This window comes from Talpa europaea, assembly GCF_964194135.1.
Source record: "Talpa europaea genome assembly, chromosome: 6".
In the NCBI taxonomy this organism is placed as follows: domain Eukaryota; kingdom Metazoa; phylum Chordata; class Mammalia; order Eulipotyphla; family Talpidae; genus Talpa; species Talpa europaea.
Genome location: NC_140072.1, coordinates 81,614,421 through 81,641,330, shown reverse-complemented (window position 1 = coordinate 81,641,330; position 26,910 = coordinate 81,614,421). Strand labels below are relative to the sequence as shown.

The 26,910-nt window shown below is 39.4% G+C and overlaps 1 protein-coding gene across 1 annotated transcript in view; it reads right to left on the bottom strand.

Moving 5' to 3' along the window:
• Positions 1–14,050, bottom strand: part of WDFY2 (WD repeat and FYVE domain containing 2) — a 168,387-nt gene extending 154,337 nt beyond the window's left edge. Inside the window, exon 1 of the mRNA XM_084235688.1 lies at positions 13,872–14,050. Within this exon, the coding sequence (XP_084091814.1) occupies positions 13,872–14,008 (137 nt within the window). The 5' untranslated portion in view covers positions 14,009–14,050. The remainder of the gene's footprint in view (positions 1–13,871) is intronic.
• Between the last annotated feature and the right edge of the window lie 12,860 nt (positions 14,051–26,910).

Below are 26,910 nucleotides of genomic sequence, written 5' to 3'. Positions count from 1 at the left end.
CCAGATACAGACCTTATAACCTTCACAAAAGTTAACTCAAAATGGATCCCAGACCTACCTGTAAAATGCAAAACCATAAAACATTCTATTAATCCTGACCTTATTAATGATATCCACCTCTATTAGGAATACAGCACTCCCTGAGACACACATTCTTCACAAAGAGCTACACAGTCATTTCCCTCACCAGCATCCTATTTTTGGCCAGGTCAGTTCTGTGGTTATTATGATGATCAAAGGATGCATTTCAGCAAGAAACCTTTGAAAAACATCAGGGAACTTTGAGAAACAAGAACAGCAAGGTCAGTGGGAGGGAGAAAGAGAAAGGGAGAAGAAGAGAGAAAGGGCAAAGAAAGGGAGGAGGGGGAGAAAGAGTTAGAAGGAATAATCAGAAGGAATAATCAGTGTTATTCAAGTGGTGCGTTCTCTAGGTTACCCAGGGCTTTTAAAAATAGGGACCATCATCCATAGAGATGACTTAGTTCTTTTTTAATGTATCATTATTTATTTAAGTAACATTGGTTTACAACACTGGTAAGATTTAAGGGTATAGGTTCACACCTCTCCAGATCTGTATCACCATACTAAATCTGCCACCAAAGCACCCATTATGCTCCACCATAGTCCACAGGGCCCTCTTCCCTTTTATTCTACCCCATCCTTCTCCCTTTCTGGTAGTCTCAGTTATAGAGTCAGATTTCTACGGTTATTTTGGTGTAGCTTTGGTCTGTTCCTCTGTTTCATTATATTCCACGTGAGTAAAATCAGCCTGTATTGGTTTCTCCATCTGACTTATTTCATTTATCATAAGCCGTTCCAATTCCATGTATATTGTCATAAATGGTAAGATTTCATTTTTTATAGCTTAGTAATAGTCCATTATGTATATAAATATATATTTATATATATATATATCTCACAACTTCTTTATCCATACACCTATCATGGAACACTTAGTTTCCATAAATTGGCTAGTGTAAATAGTGCTGCAATGAACATAAGAGTGCATATATCCCCTCGAATTAGTATTTTTGTGTTCTTCAGCTAGATACAGAAGAGAATTGCTGGGTCGATCACATGGTAGATTTAGCTTTAATATTTTGAGAAATCTCCATAATGCTTTCCACAGGAGCTGTACTAGTGTACATCCCCACCGACAGTGAACCAGGGTACCTCATTCTCTACATTCTCACTAATATTTGTTGTTTCTGGTGTTTTTGATATGGGCCATACTCACAAAAATGAGGTAGTATCTCATAGTGGTTTTCATTTGCATTTCCATGATGGTAAGTGATGATGAGCACTTTTTCATGTGCCTGTTGGCCACCCGTATGTCTCTTTTGTAGAAAAGTTGTCTATTTAGCTCTTCTGCCCATTTTTTTTATTTATTGTCTTATTGAGTTGTATGAGTTCTTTGTAGATTTTAGGTATTAGCCCCTTTTCAGATGTATGATGTGCAAATATTTCTTCCCACTCAGGAAGGAGTCTTTTTTGCAGTACAGAAACTTTTTAGTTTGATGTCATCCCATTTGTTTATTTTCACTTTTGTTTCCCTTCTGGAGGAGTCAAGTCCCTAAAGACCATCTCTGAAGACAGTATCATAGAGTGTACTGCCTATTTTTTTTTTTTACTTCTACTTGTTTTATTTTATGGTTTCAGATTTTACATCAAAGTCTTTAATCTTGTGTACATGGTATGCTAGTAGTCTAGTTTCACTTTTTTGCATGTGGCTATCTATCAATAGTTTTCCCAACACCATTAATTGAGGAAATTTTCCTTTCTCCAATGTATACTCCTGGCTCCTTTTTCATAGATTACTTGTCCATGGGTTTATTTCTGGGCTCTCAACTCTATTCTACCGGTCTGTTAAGTATATATATATTTTTCCAGTACCACACTTTTTATATAGCTTTGTAGTATAGTTTGAAGTATGGGAGTGTGATATTGTGTTCTTCCTCTTTTTTGTCTGGATTGCTTTGGCTACTCAGGATCTTTTGTGATTTCATATAAATCAGGGCCTCCTTCTCCATTACTAATTCTTTGAAGAATGCTACTGAAACTGTGATAGGAATTGCACTGAATCTATATATTGCTTTTGTGCATTTTTCTATTTATTTTAAGTAATGTCTTATACAGTTTCCAGCATAGAGCTCTTTCATCTCCTTTATTATGTTTATTCCTAGTTATTTAATTCTTTTTGATGCTATTGTAAAGGAGATTGTTTTCTTGGTTTCTTTCTCCCCTAGTTAATTGTTTGCATATAGGAAAACAGATATTTATATGTTGATTTTGTAGCCTGCCATATCACTGTACTGAGTTATTTATTCTAATAGCTTTTTTAGTGCTGTATTTGGGGTTTTCTATGTATATTATCATGTCTTTTGCAAATAGTGCTAGTTTTTCTTTTCCAAGTTTGATTCCTTTCAATTCTTTCTAAAAGGTGGCCTAGTTCTTTAACTGGTTGATTGGAGAGTAAATGTGTCAAACAGCTAGCAATGTGTTTGTTCAAGATGGATGTCTTTTGAAATGGATGCCTTGGCAATCAAAAGCTGAATGTCAAGCAGGTACACTACAAATTTCCTTAAGAGAAAATCTAGATGACCTTGGGTCTGATGATGCTTCTTTAGTTACAACACAAGAGATATAACTATGAAAAAAAAATAACTGATAAGCTGAAAAACCTTGGAAAGGGCCTTAAATGCAAATTACTAAATGAAAAAAGTCACTGTGAAAAGGCTACATACTGTATGATTCCAATTTATGACATTCTTGCAAAAATAAAATTATGGTGACAATAAAAAGGCTGGACAGTCATTGGGATGGGAAATGTATGGGCAGATCACAGAGGATGGTGGTGAGGGCATGAAAATATTCTGTATGATATTTTAATGATAACTATATCATTGTACATTTTTTCATATCCACAGAATGTACAATACCAAAAATGAATCCCACAGCAAAATACAGATTTGGGGTGATAATACTGTCAATGTAGTTTCATCCTTGGCCAAAAAAAATGTTGCATTCTGGCGAGTGGTGTTGATAATGTGGGAGGCTATGCAAGTATGGGGAACAGGGAGTACATAGAACATCTATGCTCCACCCTCTCAATTCTGTTGTAAATCTAAAATTGCTTTTTAAAATCTCTTAAATTAAAAAAAAAGGTAAGGTAGAACTTTTTTTTTTTAAAGAAAGCAACGAAAAGTACAACCAGGGAGTTTCAGGGGAATATTATATCTTGAGAAACATAATCTAACAACAAACAAATCCACACCTTTTTTTCAGAGCCTTCAAGACTCCAGACTTAGACCTTTTCCTCTCCCTCTTACTACCTATTACTACTTTGATCTTTTTCAGATGAATGAAAAACTTTAATAACTAATGGAAAATTCATAAAATCCCCAAACAGCTCCACAGTATAGATAAATCTGCCCAGTTAAAAAGGAAAGCACAGTCCACAGAACGGTTAACAAATGACATTCCTCATTTAAATGAGATCCATCATTTCTGAGCCCCAACTCAGTAATAAATAAACATATCAGGAGAAGCCAAAATGCAGCTATTCAAACAGCTGCTGAATTTGCTACATTCCTATTTTTTTCTAAACTCTCTCAGGCTCTGAGCTGAAAGGAGTCAGAATAATTATCTCCTGACTTGAAGAATTCCAGGGAGACAAGGTCTATTTTATGATCACAGCGGCAATTCAGAAAGGCAGGGCAGGTCAGGGGTGTGAAAGGCTGGTGTTAGTCCCTCAGTTGAATAATATTTCATCTTTTAAAACAACCAAAACTACACAGAGAGAAAAAAAAGGGGGAGGTACAAAACTTTCAACTTTTCTCTAAAGCACTATGTATTTTAAACTGCTGTTTTCAAAGTGGATAGTGAAATCAACGGGAAAAGTCACAACCAAGATTTTACAAAGGCTTCACTAGAACAGAAAGTTTCAGCATGCATATCCCATTAAAAGAATATCATTTCATAAAATTTTGTTTTAATTTATAGTGTATCTATGTGAGTGTATGTGATTCTTGTGTAGCAATGCTAAATATATATATATATATTTTTTAAGATTTATTTATTTATTTATGCAAGCAGTGGGTACAGTCAGAAGCGCGGGAGGGTGAGAGAATTCACCAGAGCCAGAGCAGGGAGCAGAGCAGGCAGAAGGACCGAAGTACACTGCTGAGGGGAGCAGCGGGCGGCAGGAGAGGTCTGCGCGCCATGTGGGACCCTCCTCCGGTGGCCGGGGAGCAGCCGGGAATCGAACCGCGCTGCAGAGGCTGCGGGCAGCTTTGCAACCCAGCACTCAACTGCTGCGCCTCCGGGGAGGCCCTAAATATATTTCTTACTATGATTTGTGATCAAAAAAGTTTCAGGCCCTTCCCCAGTGGGGAAGTATTGGAGACGAAAGGAATGTAGTGAATTCAGTTCAACTAGATATTAGGCATAAATACAAAACAAACATCTCTTTAACACTTCATCCAGGAATAAATAACCACTGCCATCCAAAGGCTCCAGGAAGCATGGTTTTATAACAGGGTGGTCCCCCGGGAAAGGGGAGGTTCTAAGTTTCCTGCCCCACCCAAGGATAAGTAGAGCTGTGCTGGGAGAAGCTAGAGAGGGGACTGGAGAAGGAGGGAAGAGGATGGAGAGCGAGAAGGAGAACTGGGGGAGGCACAAAGAACAGAGAGCCATGTGAAGAAGCTGTACTTGCTTCTTGGCCTGGGACTGGTTAAAACAGATGTGGGTGAGAGACCCGTGCGGAGGTTAACAATGGCAGCTTTGATTCGATTTCGCTCTTTTCCTTCCAGACATTCTGGCCCCCCTTTGCCCCTTTTGGGCCTTGCTTTGGGCCAACACTGTTGGGCTGGGCATTTACCTATGAGGGGATGAGTAACTTCGGAGGCTTGATTTGGAAACTTTATTCTTCCTCATTCTTCCCCTTTTCTGTATTACACACTAATTGTATTTAAGTGCCTTTCCATTAAAAGTCTTATGCACTTAGAGCATGTTTTGTCTTGATGCGGCAGATGGCAGAACCTATTTAGAGTAGGCAGATTTAGGGGTGTCCTGTAACAGATTCACAATTGCTTCACAAAGAGGATACCATTTTTTAAAAAAGATTTATTTATTTTTACATAGAAGAACTGGAGTATAGGCCAGAGACGAGGAGGTGAGAGAATTCACCAGAGATAGAGTGAGGAGCAGAACAGGTGGATTTACTGAAAATACACTACTAAGGGAAGCAGTGGGTGAGACAGGAGAGGTCTGTTGCAACCACTTGTGGGCCAGCTCCCTGGCTAGGGATTGAATTCAGACCTTAGTGTGATAGTGCTGAGATTTAACCCCTAGGCCACCAGAGGCCTCAAGAGCATACCACTTTTTCGCTTCTGTATGCTTTCCTCTGCTTCAGGTTTTAGGATGATGTGGTTGCAGAGATGTTATACTGATCGAGTCACTATGTGGGCCCATCAGAGTGCTTAAGTCACAGCTAGGAGATCTTAAGTCTTCCTTTGCCAAATAGGGGAACTGAGACTTTGAGTGAGGAAATGCCCAAGATCATTACAGGAATAGGTGAGATCAAACTCCAGTCCCAGTTCTTTCCCCTGATTTCTCAAATTAGAGGGACACAAGACCACAAAGATCAAGAAAAAGAAGGAACTGCAATTATAAAAAAGGGTAGAGGATTAAATTAAAAAGCAAATGTCTCCTATGTGAAAAATAAAAAGGTAAACAATGAAGTGTAAGACACATATCTGAATATCTAAGGATGTAATATATATGCTTAATATATATGCTTAATATATTTGTATGTTGCCAGGAGACAAGTAGATGACTTTTTTTCTTTTTTGGTCTTATTTTTTAGTTTCTACATCTATGAATTAATTTTTACTATTGACTAAATGAAGCTTGTGGATAAAGTCCCTGACCTTTGGGAAAAAAACGTTAGAAACTGCTAGCGGAAGTTGCACAAAGAAAGTTATTATTTTTTTCTGTTAGGGAATTCCTAGTTTAATTGTGGTACTTTCCTTGAGTTTTATTTATTAAAAAAAAATAAAGGAGGACCTAAGGCCGTGTAAATTTTCTATTGTGATACTGTACTTGAGAAGTTGGGCTTCATGATAAATACATGCTGTACATAATTTAGTTTAGTGTTGCAGATATCAACAGATCATGACTTGAAATATTCTCAAGCCACAATTTAGTTATTGACTTCTGTCACTAAGTGTTTTAATCTCCCCACAATTTTTTTTTTTAAGATTTATTTATTTATTTATACAAGCACTGGGTACAGTCAGAAGCAGGGGAGGGTGAACAGGCAGACTGACGAAGTACACTGCTGAGGGGAGCAGCAGGTGTGGCAGGAGAGGTCTTTGCGCCATGTGGGACCCTCGCTGGCAGCCAGGGATTGAACCGGTGCTGCAGAGGCTGCGGGCAGCTTCGCAGCCCAGCGCTCAACCACTGTGCCATTGGAGAGGCCCACAATTATTATTTTTTTAATGACATCAAGGTGATTCTCAACTGCAGACAAAATACCTCCCTCTCAAAGCCAAATTCAAAGTGAAATAGAGCCATGGGAAGATACTATCCATAAATAAAATGTAGTATTTCCTTTTTTGAGTTTTTATTTGGTTTACCGGAAAAGGTCGTTCTCTGATCTCTTCTGGCTACTTAGCAGTCTACGATTTTTGTCTAGTTTTCATTTTCAAAGTTCCTAACATTTGAGGTATAAGCTAGTTAGGATTACACCAGCTGAGAATCATTTTAGGAGAACCGGAATTACCACTCTAAAAGTTTCCATTGTTTTATGACATCCAGATGAATGTATGCAGATAAAAATCTTTGTGGTTCCAAACAGAACCTGGTTTAGCTATAAAAATTAAGTAGGAAATTCAGAACACGCAGGAGTTTTGGGTCATTGGAAGCCAAGGCCCCTCCTAGTGAGCCTATTTAAATAGGCTTTCCCATAATGAGCTTTCTTAAAAAGTCATTCTGTATTGTGACCTTTAGAGACAGAGGCAGCCTGTTTCCAGACACATTTACTGGCATAAAGACTGCCTCAATGTTCTGAATTCAGTGTAAAGGTCTAACTATTAACAAACATATGAGAGCAAATTCCCTCCTTGGGACATTGAAACCACCAATTATTACTCACAAGGACTGAGTGTCACATGTATAATTGAAAGTTTATTAATTTTATGCCATTTAAGTGAGACTACACACACTCATAAATTAGTTCAAATGGGTTTTACTTTTGTTGACTTTACAGACTTCATACAATCATTCCAAGTCTTCAACTTTCAGAACTATTGCTTGCACTATGGGGAAACTTTTGAGTTTTATTTCAAAAAAAAATTGTGATGCAAAATGTTCTATAATCTATGGTACATAAAATTCCAAGTCAACTGAATGGAGCTAAGGTCAAGTATTAGTGAAACCAGTGGTTTCAACCAGAGAACTGATAGTGCAATTTTACAATGAAAAGAACCCTGGCAAATCAACAAACAGTATGAGGATTTATAAAAAGAAATGAAAATTTAACCTGTCTTTTCAAGATAAGGTCAAGCAGTCATGGCCAGGTAGCATCACAGTAGTTCACATTGGGAGTGCAGAGATGGGGAGGGACCTAGAGATTAAAAAAAAAAAATCCAACCCCTCTCTCATCCCAGTCTCTTCTCACCCCCATCCACTATTCTGTTGTGACCCTTGCTACTCTCTGGTTCAAATCTTTGCTTGGAGACTCACAATCTCCTCAGGCCCATTCCTATCTCAACATGTGATCAGCTATTGCTTAATTCATTGACAGAAGGAATATACTGCTTATCTCCTTTGTGCTACGCATTGGGGATCAGATCTCCTTTTCCTGAAATTAAAGTCTAACTACCTTTTACCCATTGTAGGGGTTGTGTCTACCCCCAGGGCTTACAGAGAACATAATCAAGTAGCATAAACTGGTTTTGAATAGGCAGAAAATAAAGCTGCATTTACACAGTCTCCTGTTCATTATCCTCAGCTTCTGCACTCCCTGACCTCACAGTCTCCTCCCCAATACCCTACATTCGATCTTTTCATGCAGAAAGGACTTCCAATTCTTATACCCAGAGTTTCTGGGAGTTTTCACTCTCAAAGTTACTCCCCTGGTGAGACAAATTTTCCAGATTCTGCAAGGAGATTAAAAAAAAAATCCTATCCAACAGGTGACACTCAGAGCTGAGTTTTGAATTCAAGTAGGCTGACTGGGGTCTGTACTTTAAACCAGTCTGTTAACTGAAAGTCTCAAGGATAATTAGACAAAGAGTTCATTAGATAATCAAGTGAGAATTAGAACGTGGGAAAATTTTACTCTGAGAGCTGTTTCAATAAACACAAGTTTGAATTGTTTATACAGGTAGGGATGTGACTCCCTGACATTAAAAATGTAATTATTCTGGACAGAAGGGGCTTCTGGTTCTAAGTTGTCCTCACCTTAAAGTTATGCTGATGCTAAAAGGAAGGCAATACAATATTTAATGTCTTCCTTTTTGAAGATTGTACTGCAGAGATGCAAAGGCTTTGCTCTTGGAAACTCACAACCTTTCACCCATTGTTAAATCTTCTGTATCTAGCTCCAAGGTCATCAGCGAGTGTGAAGAAAGCTGCTTTACCTGTAGGCAGCAGATTCCTGCACACAGGATAGAGGCTGTGAAGATGGCTTTTCTCTTTCCTGCTAGACTTGGGAATGGGTAGGTGTGTTCCCAGAAACTTTTACAATATGTTCACAAGTCTATTCCAGTATTTCTCAATTAATGAGTCTTTTCTTTCCCCCCTCTACCTAAAATGCCCTTTCTTCTACTCTGACATTTTCATGAACTACTCCTTATCCTGAAAGACCTATTACACAAGCAGAGGAGATTCTTTGGCAGCCCTAGATGACAATTTGCATCTGTTTTCAGCACAAAACTTATCCTCCTCCCCTTACCACTGTACAAGTAAAAACTCCCGGTAAGGAACAATTTCCAGTAACTGTCCCATAGTAACTACCAAGAGTTACTGAAACTCTATATGAATGCGAAGTTTATTGACTTTTGTTAAGATATGCATACAAAAGAACTTATATAAAAATAGAATTTTTTATTAAAAAGATACATATATGGGCCTCCCTGCTGGCGCAAGGGGTTAAGCACCACACTATGAAGCAGTCCACAGCCTCTGCAGCATGAGAGCCAGCCAGAGAGAAACCCACATGGCAAATCAGACCTCTCCTGTCTCACCCCCTGCTCCCCTCAGCAGTGTATTTCAGTCACTCTGCCTGTTCTGTTCCCCACTCTGCCTCTGGTAAATCCTCTCACCCCCTGCATCTCTGGCCTGTACCCTAGCTCTTATATGCATAAATAAATAAATCTTCAAAAAACAAACAAAAAAAAAAGAAACTTATATAAAAGGTAAGATCTAACTAAGACTGGGTTCCACCTAGAGAGACATGTCTCCTGGTCTTCATTACTTGGAGAAGAGGCTGGCACTGGACAAGGAAGTCCCTGAGAAGCTGCAGACATCAATCTTGGCGAAAATACGTAGAATTTCCCATATAAGAAATGTTAGAATGCATTCACTCAGAAAAGGCAGTTCAGAAACAAGTTGGGAAAGGAAAAAGACAAAGTATTAAAGTTGGGTGTGTTCTTTAGAGATCTATTCAGCTATAACCAAAGCAAAGATAGGCTCAAATAAAGTCAGTGAGTTCCAGTAACAAGCTCTGTATTATGACAGCACCACAAATCTATACTTGCAAGTCAGACTTCTTATATTTCTTACGTTCCTCTGTAATTCCTCCCTTGGTATCCAGTAAAGTTCCAGGCTATCTTAACAATGCTAACATGAAATGAGAGTGAGGGTTTTAATCTACTCTTTAATCCACTCTTAGGCTTGAATAATAAAGTATTATCAGTCTACTATTAAAGGCAGGCAATGGGTGAAGATGGTAGTGAGCCAAAAGAATTCTACAAAGGCAGGCAAAATTTCAGAGACAATAAGGACTGTAGAATCCACCTTTTCCATATGTGAATTCTCTTTTCAATATTAAATCTTGACAACTGTGGTTTTGTTTTATCATATTCTAAAATTTTCCTCCACTAAATAGAGAGCAGCTTAAAAGAACCTTGACATATTTACCAATGCAGTGTGTACATGTGCTTGGAACACAGTATGAACAGAAATATTTATTGATGAACTAAATAAAGTAATTCATGAGCTTTCAAAATTTTAGGGCATCAAGTCCAATTCTTTTTGTTGCAGGGAAAATCAGGGTGCTAACCCTAACCTCTTCAGTCATCATCCACAAGCCCAACAGCCCACCAGGGGTTTTGGAGAAATAAAAGGCTTTGTTCTCCACCTATAAGGTCACGGTGGTTTTTGCCGGCACCTGCAACCTTTCTGAAATGTTTGGGTGTACCCCAACCAGATACCATCAGTTGATTAGCTGCTCCAAGGTTTCCTCGCAATCCACTGGAAAATGAGAAACCAAGCTAAGGAATAAGGGATTCTGTACCTGATTTCCCCATCCAGGCCACCAAAATGTTGCAGGGAAACTCTGGGTGCTGGCCGGAAGAGCAGGGGTAAATGAATTCACCAGAGACAGTGGTGAACAGAAAAGGCAGATTTACTGAGATACCCTGCAAGAGAGTAGGGGGGCAAGATGGGAGATTTGTCTGTATGGGAAGAAGGGTTTGGGGCTCTCTTTTATAATCGTTTCTGTGGGCTTTTTCATAACTAGGAGAGTCATTATCTGCCAGATGCTATCTGCTGGGACATCAGGTTGTGGTGGGACTTGCACACAGGAGGTATCCTGCCTGGTTGTCTGCCCGATTTCCTATTGGTCATGTGGACCTCTGGCCAGGTTTTGAAGGCAACTGTTTCCCTTTCTTATCTCTTTTGTGTCTCCCAGCATTGTTAAGATGAGCAAAGATTAGTTTTAGCTCTATTAAATGATATCCTGACACTTTTCCCGTAAGTGTACACCTCTCCACATAGGACTTTCATAGTCTGTCAAAAAAGTCATTTAACAAATATCAATTAAGTGTCTACAATAGTTCAGGCGCTGTACTTTCAGGAACCACAACAAAAACAGATCAGTCACTGATGCAACAAACTTTATTGAAGGCTTATTATGTCCAGGCAGTACAGTAACCCTAACAAGTAAGATCCCATAACATCTTAGAGAAATCATAAAGAAAAAAAGTGGAGAACAATTATCTTTAACATTGTTTAAAAAGAAAAGGTTAAGTTTTTTCAAAGGCATAGGTAAACTATCAGGAGTCAGAGATCAGAAGAAAGCAGGGTTTCAAAGGAACTTACAGAATATTGCCATTCGGGAATGGGACATCATTTGTGGCTTAACCTAAGAGTTCAGAAATGAAGATGTTTCTATCTGAAGCTTCTATCTGAAGCAATTAATGGAAATGGCTTTGTAGGTTTTGATGAAAATCAATAGTCTACCTTCAAATCTTAGGCATTATGTCAAGTAATATTAACAGTGGATTTTGAGAAGCAAAATACAGATCAATTCTCTATTAAGGAAAACCATAACTGAAACTGACCTCTAAATAATCAAGTTACTTTCAAGTGTGAGTATATGACCTACAGAAACAGACTTGTTGACTTAAGTAACAATAAAATATATGTAAAGAATAATCTTGACTTTAACGATGGGTCTTACATAATTAACAGTAACTCTTTAATCAAATATTTTCTATTTTAACATTATATATTAGGTAAGTGAAAATAAAACCAATATAGCTAATACCGCATTTCTTTTGACTAAAATCAAATGAAATTTACCCTTCAGTTTCTTTCAGAGATGATACTTCAGTTTTTCCAAATACTTTGAAATGCATCCTGCTAAAGTTATTACCTTTGAGGTAAATGCACTGGAGTGGGAATCAGAACACCTAGGAGCTAGCCCTTGCTCCACCATTATCAAATGAATTTTGGCATAAATTTAGAAGTTTGTCATGCATAAAATGAAGCTGTTAAGAGTTTAAAAAAACGATGCAAACCTACCTCTACTCCCCAACCATCAACCAAAACAAAAAGTAGCTTAGGTTTTATAAAAGTATTTACTAAAGTAACTTAAGTTTAATTACCTTCCTCCTCTTAATTGATTCAATAAACTTACTCATGAATTGCTTATAAAAGTTATATTGTGCAGTTTCAGCTCTAATAACTAGAAGAGAAAAACTTATTAGGACTGAGCAAGTGACGTCTATCAATATTTTCCTTTAAAGACAATCCTGTGACAAAAAATTTCTAGGCTCAGAGGCAGTCCTGAAATTCAATAAATTTTGCCTCAACCAAAAAATTAAATATTCATAAGGGGTTTTTCTGTGAATTTCAAAAGGTTTCTACATTCATATATTCCATTCTGCCATGAATTTCTTCTGTTCATTGCAAACTGCTTGCCAGTGGTTTATGTTTACAGTGTTTTCCATTGAACCTGCATAGAAAATGAATCAAGCACCATTTGGCCATTTGTATAGAATATGATGTAGACAAGAACATGTCATTAATATATTCATCCTAGTTAAACTGAATAATCTACATGAGTGAAATGTGCAATATGAATAAATCTATCAAACAAGTTTATTGAGGCACAGTATACGCAGAGTGCTCAAATGACAATAAAGACAGCAATAAATACCTTGTTGTTATCATCCCTCTGCTGCAATTTTGAGTCACCAAAAAAATATTCCCTATCTCAGCATAATTTGAATTTCCATTAAAAAAAAAAAAACCTAACTACTGTTTTATGGATAAGGCCCCCATCATACATCTCTACAGTGTTACACTTTTTGGAATGCCAGTTGATAATATCAAGGCAGATATTAACAATTCTTGATAAATTATCCTAACTGGTAAATTCAAGCAGCATTCCTATGAAAATTAGCATCATCAGCCTTCTTTCTGCATATTACAGGATATTAAGTTAAAGCAAAAATGCTATTGTCTGAAAAACGAGACTAATAAAGGCAGAACAACATGCTCTACTTCTGCAAAATTAAGCAAAAAGAAAGGAAACAAGCTAAGGGAAGGAACTCAAGAGCTATTTGCAGCCGTGGTCCCTTGCAAGTTCTATGTGGTTCCCCTTGAGCGCGAAGAAATAAAAAGACGGTAAAAAAAAAATAGGAGGGCACTCTTACTTTACGGAGAAAAGCCCAGTTATTCCTTATACAACTTGCAATATTCACTGAATTCAGGGTGCGAAGTACGGGAGATCTGGAATGGGTAGGAACGTATGGGAGATGGAAGTGACATTTCTTTACTCTCAGTTTGGAACCCTAAGAATTGTACAGAGTACTCCAAAACCCTTAGCTTGCAAAGACCTCTGGCAGCATCCTCCACACACACTGAAGGGTCCCGCAGCTCCTCAAGTCTCTCCTCCTGTGCTCTGAGTTGGATCAAGGTCCAGTGGCCAGCGCACCGTTAGTGTCCACACACACACACACACACACACACACACCCCACACACCCCGAAAGGGTCCGGCAGTTCCTCCCTATCCCCTCCGGTCCTCCGAGCTGGACCAAGACCTCCTGTCCCCTGAGTTGGATGAAGGTCCAGTGGCCGGCGCACTATTAGTCCAAGGGCCACCCCAGGCCAGACAGGGGCCACCCGGCCACGGGCGAGCCCGGGGCGCACGCCGCTGTCCCGGCTGGGTATCCCCGAGCCCCTCAGCCGCGGCGGCGCGCAGCTCAACGCCAGCAGAACCAGGATGCGCATTACAATAAAAACTTGAGGGAGCACGTCCACACTTGCGCCTACGTGGAAGCACAGTCCCAGGCGCGGGCTGGGGGCTGCCGGGCAGTCCCGCCCCTCTCCGCCGCAGAGGGGCAGCGGTCCGTACCTGTCCTCCGAGACGCTGATGACGCCCTCCTCCTTGGGCACGATCACGGCCATGTTCACCACTTCCTGAGACCCCTCGACCCGCTGCAGCAGGATCGGCTTTCGGGTCAGAGGCTTGGGCTGGATCTCCGCCGCCATCAGAGGAGGGGGCGCGCCAGGGGCGCCGCCGCCAACCGCGCTGCGAGGCCGGGCTGAGACCGCGCGAACGCTGGAACTGGCTGAGACAGGGACTCTGGTTGGCCGGCGCAGGACGCCAGGAGCCGGGGATCATAGCCTGGCCGCCGCTCCGGGAACGACTCTGCGCTCCCGGCTTCGGGTACCGAAACCGCCAGCGCCGGGACTGCAACCCGGCGCCACCACCAGAGGAGGGGGCGGAGAGCCAGGGGGCGGGGCCTGCGGGGGCGGGGCCTGCCGCAGGGGGTGGCCGCTGGTGGGCGCCTGGGCGGCTGCACTTCCGGAACGGTGCTGGAGGAGGAGGGCAAACCTGGAAAAGGAGGCGGGCGCTAGTAGCCCACTGCGCGTGCGTCAGCCCACAGCTCATTTCCGCCCCACCCCTCCGCCGTTGCTGCAGGCCTTACCGCGCAGCCGCTAGGACGCATGCGCTTTCCCTTCCCTGTGGTCCCCTACCGCCTTCCACCTTCCACACCCAGTGTTCAATTCCCTCCCCCTTTACTCTCCCGTGAACGCGCGTGTACACTTGGCCGGGAACGCGCTCGACAGAGGCCCCGCCCCCTCAAAAATCCCTGAAAAGAGGGCGGAGGTGGGGCGGGGAAAAGCGCGGCAAGAAAAAATCTGAAGAGCAGTTCCGCAAGAAGGAAAGCTTAAGCCGTTGGAATGTGACTGAGCATGCGCACGATTACCTGCGCGGCTGGAACAATGAAGCGTGGCCTCAGGCCGCTTGCCGCTTCCGACGTGCACCAGGTCCAGGCTGCGCGGGGTACCCCATGGGCCCCTGGGAGTTGTAGTTTCTCCGAACTGCCTCACCTTGTCGAGGAATAACCTATCGTCCACTCAGTTATCCTGACCCCAGTAACATGGCGGCCTCCGACGCAATTGGCAGAATAGTGTCCCGAGCTGGTTTTTAAGGCAAGGAACCGAAGGGTAACCCCCGAGTGAACAGGCGATTGCTCCTGGCGGGTTCAGGCGCTTTCTCCTAAGACTGGAGCTCCAATGATGGAGAAAAAAAGAATTTCTCAAGCATCTCTGAGGGAGCTTAGAGGTCAGACCTCCTCTTCCCCCTCGTTTTCTTAGGTGACCGAGTTACTAGCTCATGGTTACTTTAGGTTCAAGTTAGGGCTGTACCCTACATCTCATTCTTACTACACTCCCACCCTCTTGAAGGAAGCTCTCTGGTCCTGATTTGTTTCCATTCCCAGCTATCTAACCTTTTTAGCTTGTTTCTAGATGGTAAGAGTTATTATCGTTATTGTGTGAAAGTTAAATGCCTGGAAAGAGGTCTAGTATGTCGCGTCCATTATGTTATAACCCCAGTGAGCCCTTCCAGAGATAATTAGCTAACGAGTGGTCGTGGTCTATGTGATATGATTGGGCTAGCAAGGGCTCTGGAAGTATGAGCTGGGCAAAAATTGGAGCAGGCCTCTGGAAGTATATTTATAAAGCATATATTTCACAGCCAGGAGAGTATACTACAAAGGACCTGTCTCAAAGCACACTGCACAATTCTTTCTTTACCACCTCCCCTCTATGCAGAAATTCTGTAAGGCCTGTGATAGCAGAATTGAGGTATTTTCTAGCTTTGGAACCTAGAACAAGACGCTCCACTTCTTTCAGCGTCAGGTACCCCATCTGTTAGTGGATGTTAATACCTGCTTTGTGTGGTTATTGTGAGGTTTCCAAATCACTTATTTTAAATACCTTCTGCACAATAGGTCCTTTCAAGTTCCAAGGATTCAAATGGGGGCCTATACTCAGCCTACCACAGTGGTTTAAATACCATCTATATGTTCCTAAACCCCTTATTTTTATCTCTGCTCCTGACCTCACTCCTGAATTCCAGGCTCATGTATCTAATGCTGTTCCTTTTTAATCACTTAAATGTTTAATCAGTGCCCCAAATATTCCCAAACAGTATCTTTAAATCTAATCCATCATTCCCCCAGTGGTTCAAAACCAATTTCCTAGGAGTTACCCGATTCTTCTCTTTTCCTCACAATTCATATCCAAACCATTAATGAGTCCAATCAGCTCTACCTTCAAAGAACATCTTAAATATTCCCTCATATATAATTTCTACCCTTTTCCAAGTCACATGGTCTCTACTGTCTTCCCCCCAAAGCCATCCAATCCATTTTATCACAGTAGTTAATATATATATATACAAAGTCTGTTACTCTTCTTTTTTTGTTTAAAGATTTATTTATTTATGCTTACAAGAACTGGAGTACAGGCCAGAGGTGCTGGAGGTGAGAGGATTCACCAGAGACAGTGACTGAACAAGCAGACTGACTGAAATATACTGTTAAAGGGAGCAGCAGGTGAGACAGGAGAGATCTGCTGAGCCATGTGGGTCAGCTCCCTGACGGACCTGGGGATCGAACTCCGGTTGCAGAGGCTGCTGATAACTTCACAGCGCTATACTTAACCCCTTGTGCCACCAGGGAGGCCCAAAGTCTGTTACTCTTCTGATTAAAATTCATCAGTTGCTTACCATTGCATTTGGAATAAAATGTCTCTCCAATTTCAGTATTGATCAGTACTGACCAAGCCCTGGCTTGGAAATTACCCAGAATCATCAACCTCCTTCCTACAAGTGGTCTTTGCACCAGCTGTTTTCAGTCTTGGCTACTTTATTATCACTCAGGCTTCAGCTCTAATGTTAGTTCCTTAAAGAGTCTTAGCCTCACATTCTAAAGAATCCCACATATTCATAATACTGTCATATCACTGTATTTTATTTTCTTCATAGTACTTCTGCCCAAAATGATCTTTTTTTTGTTCTTATTTATTTCCCAGTTTCCCTATTCTAGAAGAGAACCTCCAAGAAAGGATGTTGTCTGCCTGTTCATCATTGTATTCCTAGGCCCTGGAATAGTAACTGGTATATTAGGAGGCATGCTGTAAGTACTTGCTGAATGAATTAATGAATGCATAGAAAGAAAGATGCAGGTCTGGATTTTTTAAAAACTATTTTCTTAGAAAATAATGGAAATACTGAATCCAGAACTTGTCCTAATTCCTGTGATGGTGTCAACATTGGGAGAATAAACAAAACTGCCAATCATACCCAAGAGGCAGATGATACCAATATGGTAAATGCAACAAGTGAGTCATTGGTATTCAAAGTAACATGAGATAAATGAGACGTCCTAGTAGACTGTGGTTCTTAATCTTTTTAGGTTTCAGTCTTCATTAAGAATCAGATGAATACTATGAAACTGCTGAAGTAGGGGAGGCACATATCCATGTACAGACTGAATTCTACATGCAGTTTCATAAGGCACATAACTATCAGAAGCCCATGTTAAGAACTCTTGTCCACTCTAGGGAAATTTAAGTGTACCTCGTCCTACTCCTCCATTCATAAGAAAGGATATTCTAATGAGGATCAAGAATAGAAAGAAGCAGCTTACAAGAAATATGATTCTCAGACTTTTCATATACCACCTGAAGAATTTTGGGATAAGTTTAAATATTTTAAAGAGTCTGAGTTCTCAGAGTTTGTAGATATCAACATTTATTTTAATTATTCTGATTGCACAGGATGCTTTAGTGCTCTCCCTGCAGTATTTCCTAATATTAAAATCTGTAATTTATTTAGTATATTAAGGCCATACAGCTCTAATTTTAAAAAGTTTCTCCTACATTAACTGATGCCTATAATTGTCAATACACAATAAGACAAACATATATTATATATTAGAAATGTATTTATTTAATGACATAACATATAACAAAATAACATATATTAGAAATGTACTTATTTAATAATTCTTAAACATAAATAGTAAATTTTTAACTAGAAATATTTAATGAAAATTATTTAATATGAACAAGGCTAGGTTTTTATATTCCAAAGATAAATAATGACAGAGCTAGAATTAGCAGGATTCAGATCAATTTTATTTCTATATTTTATTTTGTAAGTATAAGGGCTGTGAAACCATATTTACATAAATAGTTGATAACAGAAGGATTTTTTCCTATATCAATGCCTCTTAATTCTTTGAGCTTTCATAGCTACATGTTAAAAATCATATAGGAACAAAAACATATATCTGATAAGGAATTTTTATCAAGAACATATAAAGAACTCTTACAACTCAATAATAAAACAACAAATAACCCAATTTTTCAAATTGGCAAGGAATAGACATTTCTCCAAAGAAGACAGAGAAATGGCCAATAGACATAGAAAAAATGATCAGCACTATTAACCATCAAGGGAACGCAAATCAAAAGCACAGTACTTAGGAGAAAGGAAACCTTAGGTCTACATAAAAATGTGTACTGGAATACCCATAGCAGCATTATTCATAATAGCCAAAAAAGTGGAAATGATCCAAATGTTCATCAGCTGACAAATGGCTAAAATATGTCATATCCACATAGTAGATATACAGTGGAATCTGTATTCACTAATAAAAAGAGATAAAATTCTGGGCCTCCCTGGTGGTGCAAGGGGTTAAGCACAGCACCCTGAACTCAGCCTCTGCAGCATGAGTTCATCCTGGCCCGGCCAGGGAGCTACCCACATGGCACAGCAGACCTCTCCTCTCTCGCCTGCTGCTCCCCTCAGCAGTATATTCCAGTCAGTCTGCCTGTTCTGTTTCCCACTCTGTCTCTGGCGAATTCTCTCATCCCCCACACCTCTGGCCTGTACTCCAGTTCTTGTTTGCATAAATAAATAAATCTTTAAAAAAACGGATAAAATTCTGACACATGCTGCAGCATGGATGAACTTTGAAAACACTATGGTAAGTGAAAGAAGGCAGTCATGAAGACTCACATACTGTAGGATTCCATTTATATGGAACATCCATATAATAGCAAATCTGTAGACACAGAAATCAGACTAGTGGTTGCCAGTACTGTGGGGGAAGGCAAAGAAAGGGGTAGAGGGATTCCAAGGGTACAGGCTAAGAATACATAGGGTTTTTTTCGAGATGATGAAAATATTTTAAAACTGTTTAACATGGTGACTGTAGAACTTTGTGAATATACTAAAAAGCATTGAATTGTACACTTTAAAATGGTGAATTTTATGCTAGATGAGTTGTAGTTGTCTATTCCCCAAAATTATTTGTGGTGACTTACTGACAAATTCTATTATGTCTCCATTCATTTTATCGTAACAAGTATTAGAAAACACCTGACTTGTGAAGGGATTTTTTACCACATTTATTAAAGTAATTTATTTTCTCAATTTCTCGGAAGTATACAAAAACATATTATGTGACTATTTTATCTGCTACTCTCATTTAGAGGCACTTTTTTTACTAAACTTTGTACACTAGAAAAGAATTGGGAGAATTTATACCTTTGCCAATACAATTTTTTTCAATAAGATATTCTTTCTTATCACATGCTTACATATATTTTTCTCTGAATTTTAGAGCTACAAGTTTTTTATGGGAAAAGTCCACCATGTAGTATGATTATAAAAGTCAGGCAGTATAATCAGTATAATCAGTCAGGCAAAGCAGACTTTCTGTCAGGTAAATTATTTTCCGTTCAAATAAATATTAATATATTCTTTGAGGAATAGTATAAAAGTATAATGAAACAAATATTATAAGATAGATTATAGTTACATTCAAGACTTCAGTGATATAAATCTAATATAATTATTTACAATTTTTAATTACTTAATTGGAAGCAAGTAGTAAACCAAATGCTTTTTTTATTACTTAACATGTGACTTGAGCGATAAATTTTGGTGAAGAAAGAAAAGTAACGGAAGATATGATATTCTTTCAATAATGGTGTATGTATATAAATATGGTGAACTCTGGTGTCAGACTTTTGAGAAAAATTAGAATCAAACAAAAAGCATAAAGGACTCCATTGAATTTTGTTAAATAATAATTGAAAATGCCTTATGTATTTAATGAAAGCAAAAGGTATATATGCCTTAAATATAATTGATCTAATACTAGTATATGATTTAATTTTTTGTTAATAGAAAGTAGGAAATATTAACATTTTATTCTATTTTTTAAAATTTATTTATTTATGCATGCAAGAGCTTGGGTATAGGCCAGAGGTGCCAGGGGTAAGAAGATTCACCAGAGAAAGAGTGGGGAGCAGAACAGGCTGATCTACTGAAATACATTGCTGAGGGGAGCAGCAGGCAGGGCAGGAGAGATACCTTCCCGGCTGGGGATCAAACTTGTGCTACAGTGGCCAGCTATAGCTTGACAGCACTGTGTCTTTAACCTCTGTGCCACCAGGGAGGCCCCCAAGATATTAACTGTTTATAAAATTAGATGATAATTGATCATAAAGCTCAAATCATGTCATGATTTGATAAACAGTTTCTCACTAGTTTATTGAATAATGTAGCTGAAAAAAATAAGTTTAACAGTGGGTTTTTCCATCCTATTTAAAAAAGGTTGTGGTACTAGAATACATTCCAATTGCATGGAAAAGAATTAGCATTACCAGTTTAGTCTACTTTGGCTTTTCTAAAGTTTTTTTTTTTTTTTCTAGTTAATGATGTGCTGCAGATGAGTATTGAGAATAATTGAAGAAACTGCTTATGTTTGAATTCATAAAAGAAAATGTTTACAGCTTTCATTATTTCTTACTGCTGCTCTTTTCACTTTGCACTCACAGTACTCCCCTTCTGCTGTGAAGAATTCCTTGACAATAAAAGAGATCAAGAGGCAAAGTCTTTAAACAAAAAATGTCATCACTCTCACCAACCTTTTCTACCTATAATTCAGAACCTCTTATGAGGAGCCAAAATAGCCTTGTTTTTTCTCCTTACCAGAAATAATCATAAAACAAGGAATGCCAGAACGATCTGTGGGTTAAGTTAAGCAATTTCCCCTAAGGAGTAGGGAGGGGGTGAAAGGGGTGAAGGAGTGAAACAATACAAACTTCCAGTTATAAATAACTGTGTGCTTGAAAGATCTAAGAATATAGATCTTAAAAGTTCTCAACAAGAAAAAAAGTTGCTAAATATGTGCAGTGATGAATTTTAAATAGACTCATGGTGATCATTTTTCAATATTCATAAATATCAAGTCATGTTATACACCTGAAACTAATATAATGTTATATGTCAATTGTATTTCAATTGTTCAAAAGTTTTCTCTGAATCCATATTTTATAGTTTTTGTGGTTGTTTTGCTTTAACCCCATGGCAAATCCCCATATTAACACTTGGGTTGGGTAAAAGATGTGAAATCAAGAGAAGATCTGATATAAATGAGGCATATGCTGAAGCAAATTGATTTTGGGAAAAAATACTTGTAAAAGCTGAGGATCTGGAAATGGATACCCTTAAGATAAACCGTGTCTGTGTACCAATTGAGCATTTTCACAGAACAGAACCTTGGGCCACAGTTTAGACACAGCTGATCTAGAAATAGAAAGGCGAGCTTGCCTCTCTATAGGGGCAGGGAGCTTTTAAGCAGGGAGAGGATTAAAGGATAGGAATTATGCTTAATAATTGAACAAAGGCAAAGTCTTCTGTATGGATTCACTCTTGGAAGGCCAATCAGGGGATGGGATAAGATCAGGGAAAGGAAAGCTCAGAGCCAAGTCTAAGGCTTTTTCCAGCAGTAAACAGTATGCATTTTTCTCACTCACTTTCAGTTGCTTAGCCTGGCAATAGAAGAATGGACAGGTGTGAAATAATAAGAAATGCATATATCTGCTTCCAATTGTTGGCACAGAACTAATACCCTTGTAAATTTCTAAGTGATAAGATCACTAGAATCATCTTTTGTTCTAATGAGGGAACTGTAGGTTGGGCTCCTGGATGGCTCCTGGATGGGGCCTGGTCATCAGAAAGACCAAATCATGACTAGAGGCTTGTGGTTTTCGGACTTGTTCCTCCTTGCCCCCTACTTCTCCAGAAAGGGGAGGGGGCCTAGAAACAGAGTTTATAATTTGTCATGCTTAAGTAAGGAAGCCTCCATAAAAATCCGAGTAGCATGGGGTTCAGTGAGTTTCTAGGTACCGGGCTATCCATGTTCAGCAAGAGTAATTCTGTAGGTACAGAAGCTCCTGCACTTGGGACCCTTCTGAACTTTATCTCACTTATCTCTTCATCTGGTTATTCATCTGTATCCTTTATAATATCATTTAATAAACTGGTGAACATAAGTATCTCCCTCAGTTCTACCAGGGCTCTCTAGCAAATTGATTGAACCCAAGCAGGGAGTCATGGGAACCTCCCTAGGATTGACATCTGAAGGGGGGGTAGGGAGGGGCACTTTCATGGGACTGAACCCTTAACCTATGGGATCTGGCTCTATTTCCAGGTAAAGAGTGTCAGAATTGAGATAAATTATAGGACATGAACTGGTGTCAGAGAATTGTTTGGTTGGGGAAAACTTTTCCAGGCTGGGGTTTAAGAATTGGAGATTCAGATTTGCAGGAAAAACATAAGGAAGTGATAAAGGACCCTGGATCTGGATGAAATGATGTTCCAAACAGGAGGCTGAGGCAGGATCTTAGATGTCAGAACAAGAGAACAAGGTTAGAGGAGACCAGGGTGTCCTTCAGCCAATCACTTAATCTACTGGAACCCCACCCCCACCTTCTTCATCTGTATTGTGGATAATTACAGCACCAATCTTACTTACATAGTGTTTGTGAGACATGAATAAGATCATTCATTTGAAGAAACAGACTAGTGTCTAGCAAGTAACTCCTCTAAAGGAAGAGGAGGAAGATAAGGAACTGGAAAGGAACCATAGGGAGGACAGATAGAGAGAAAAAAAAAACGGGTGGAAATGATGACTGTCTCCAAATAAGGGAAAATCAAATTATCAGAAATGGGGTCCCAAGTCAGGGTCTTGTCTCTGCCTTGTTGCAGATCCCAGCTTTTCAAAAGGCAAAAATGTGAACAAAGAGAATCAAAGATAATTTCCACCTTTTTTGAAGTCGGTTGCTTAGAATTTGTTGTTTGGAACTCTGAATTTTCTTGCTGACTCCAATATGCATTGGTGGCTCTCAGGCATCCTCAAGTCCCTAATGTGTAAAACTAAGGGTCCCTTGGCATAGAACTATAGTGTATCTCCAGAAGAATATCTTTTTAAGTCATATCGAGGAACATCAGATAAAATTCTTTCATTTGCCTTCCTCCCCCTATCCCAGGGCTTGCCTGGCGGCAGGTACAATCACCTCCTTAGACCTAGGAATCCAATGGAAGGGTGCAGGGATTGTCCTCAGTGAATCAGAGGACAAGACCTCCAGCAAGGGCCGCAGCTCCCATTTCCTTTGCTCTTCCAGTTTGAGGGACTAGCCATCCTGCTTGGTCTTCCACTGGAAGCCTCTCATGTTTATGATCAAACCAGTGTCCTTTTTATGACCCATTGAGTAACAGAGAACAATCTGTGGATTTTCTTCTACTCACCTTGCTGAAATCAAGCACAAGACTTCTGCAAGGTTTCTCCCTTAATCTTGCTCTGCAGCCCTCCCCTTTCCTCTCTCACCCATGCAGGCTTAGGCTAAAAATAGATTTTCATGTATACAAAGGGCTGAAGTCAGGTTCATTCATCTACTTATCTATTTTTGTAGACTAATTTTTTTAGAGCAGCTTTAGGGTCACAGCAAAATAGAGCAGAAAGTACAGCATACGCTTACGCCCCCGGTGCCCATACATGCACAGCCCCCACCAAAGTGCAATCAATCAATGAACCTACATTGACACATCATTATCACCCAACGTCCATCGCTTCCCTGGGGTTTACTCTCTGTGTTGTACATTCTATCGGTTTAAACAAATGTGTAATGCCACATATCTCCCATAGAGATAATTTCACTGCACAAAATTCCTCTGTGTTCCACCTATTTATCCCTCTCTCCTCCCACCCTGAAAACCAGTAATAGTTTTACTTTCTCAGTAGTTTTCCCTTTCCCAGAATGTCATGTAGTTGAAATCATACAGTATGTAGCCTTTTTCAGATTGTCTTTTTTCGCTTAGCAATTGACTTTTAAGAGTTCCCATGTCTCTTCATGGTTTTGATTGCTCATTTATTTTTTTGTTTGTTTGTTAGTTTATTTAACAAATGCTCATTTCGTTTTTAGCACCGAATAATATTCCATAGTCTGGATATATTACATTATATCCATTCAGTTACTATAGGGTATCATGGTTGCTTCCAGATTTTGGCAGTTATGAATGAAGCGTCTATCCATGTTCAGGTTTTTATGTGGATGTAAGTTTTCATTCTTTGGGTAAAATACCAAGGGGCCTGATGGTTGGATTATATGGTAAGAATATATTTATTTTTTTAAAAACTGCCAAACTGCCATCCACAGTAGCCTTTCCATTTTGTATCCCCACCAGCAATAAATGGGACTTAGTTACATCTATATTTCAAAAGAAAACCTACTCTCCTAGAATTTTCTGCAGAGGAACTAGGAGGGCAGCATAGGATGAAGTGGGAGAAAGAACCGTCCTTAGGAAAATAGCAAACATGAGGATGAAATAGTGAAAGAAAAGAGAAGAAGAGGAAGAGAGTATACATGTCTGTTCCTTTTTTGCTTTCTTTTTACTAATAACCCATGCTGCCTCAAACTTTCCCTAATGCTAATCTTGGATTGGACTGAAGTAAGAGACAAGAATATGACTGAAGAGGTCTGCTGCTAGGAAGGGCAGAGGAATTCAAGTGCATTTGTTCAAAGGAAGTGGTGGCTTTCAAAAAAATGTTTGTCAACTGAAAGCATAAATGAAAATGTAAGCTCAGTTTGCTATTCATGTGTCTTAATTCTAAAGTCCTTAGTTCAGCTCAAGGATACTCAGACTACTTCACAGTTCCATAGACACTCTCTAGTCATTCTTTCTTCCAGCAAGTATGTGTTCAAAGCCTGCTAGATGCCTAATGTGATGAACTCTTGATTTTATCATTAGAGCAGCTTTAGAGCCATTGGCTTTAGGGTACAATGTACAATAAGAGAAAAGGAGTTGGTGTGACAAGGTTTTGGCTTAAAAATAAAGGTCAGGACTATGCTGAGGTTCTAGGGTGACCAATTAATGTGGTCAGTTCTGCTGTAAATCTTCAACATTACATAATATTTAATAGAATGTATAAAGGAATGAAATGGGACCTATAAGGAATGAATATTGCCCATATGAAGTAGTGAAATGAGGAGAGAAAGGCGAACTATCATTTAGGTAAAATGTTTTCTTCCTTTAGAAGAAATCAATCTTTAACTCTCATATGTATAACTACAGTTGCTATATTAAGAAATGGATATTTTGTGTCTGTGGCAACTTTTGAGGATAACACATTTTTCTACAAGTACCTGCTTTCAGTTCCATTTCCACCTAAAATTATACACATGAAGATAAATAATTTTGTTAAGAGATAATGAGATCATCTTTTCCTCAAGAACCATGGCTAGGGCCTCCCTGGTGGCGCAGCAGTTGAGCACTGAGTTGCGAAGCTGCCTGCAGCCTCTGCAGCGCTGGTTTGATCCCTGGCTGCCAGGCGAGGGTCCCACATGGTGGGCAGACCTCTCCTGCTGTGCCCGCTGCTCCCCTCAGCAGTGTACTTCGTCTGTCTGCCTGTTCTGCTCCCTGCTCTGGCTCTGGTGAATTCTCTCACCCTCCCGCGCTTCTGACTGTACCCAGTGCTTGTATAAATAAATAAATAAATAAATAAATAAATAAATAAATAAATAAATAAATCTTAAAGAAAAAAAAAAGAACCATGGCTAGAGGTCAGTGGTTAATAATCAAAAGTCTAATGTCACTGGAGTCCTGGTAGAATAGCATGTGAAACTCTCTATGTCTGATGATGCTTTTAAAACCTTTTCATAAGCTTCAAGGATCAACCCAATATAGCCATCTTATATAGGAACCAATGGTAATATATGCTTAGGCCCCACTGGCATGGCTTTAGGAAAAGTATTTCATATTCTTTAAATCTATGCTGCTAGTCCTTTTTAAGCAAAAACCCAGCTTTCCTCTTCAATTGTATTGTCCCAATTATCAAACACAGTGCAAGGATAAAGAGGGAGTTCAGTAATGACAAGTAAATAGGAGAATTAATTGAATCTTAATATATTTGCAGAAGAGTTCCAGTGAAATAGAGCAGAAGAGTCACATACCCATGGTTCGTCCATCAATAGAATTTACTTGGTAGTTAATGTTGGAGACCAGAGAGATCAAGACAAATGCTTGTTATCAATGATGCCTCCTCTTCACTACTGGTTAGGATCTGGTTAATTTCCCTCAAGAGCAACAGATACCATGGGAAAGAGCTTTTGTGCCAATCTACTCAACATTATTCTTTTTCATCAACTGTCATTCTGTCTCTAGGGGAAAAAAGCAGAAACAAAAAACTCACACAATGAGATAAAAGAGTGTATTGACAAAAAGTTCAGAGGGAGTGAATAACAAATGGAAGTCCTAAAGAGAAACAGAAGGAGGCCAAGATATTACTGATAACCAAAGCAGTATAACCCAAATTTTGATCTGTTATATGAAACCTCTGAAAAATTTAACTTCTAAGACATGCATATTTACTTTTAGCATATAAAATTCTAAGGAATATATATCTTATAACATATGTACAAAGATTAAGTATTTTTAAATAGCTGATTCCTGTTTAAGGTTAGTGCAAAAAGGAGCTAGAACCTATACTCTTGAATGAAATGATGAAGGAAGTGAAAATGTGATGTGGTTTCCTCTCTGGTCTTACTTCCCTCAGCCTTGTTCCCTCCAAGACATCCTTATCATTGCACCAGAGTAATCTTTCTAAAGTTCATATCAGTTCATATTGCTCTGAAACATGGTCTTTGAGAGCTTTCTGTCTCTAGAATTGATATGATACCCATCATCTGACCTATGCCTCTCTGTACCATCCATCTCCCACCTTCTACTACCTCAAATCCAC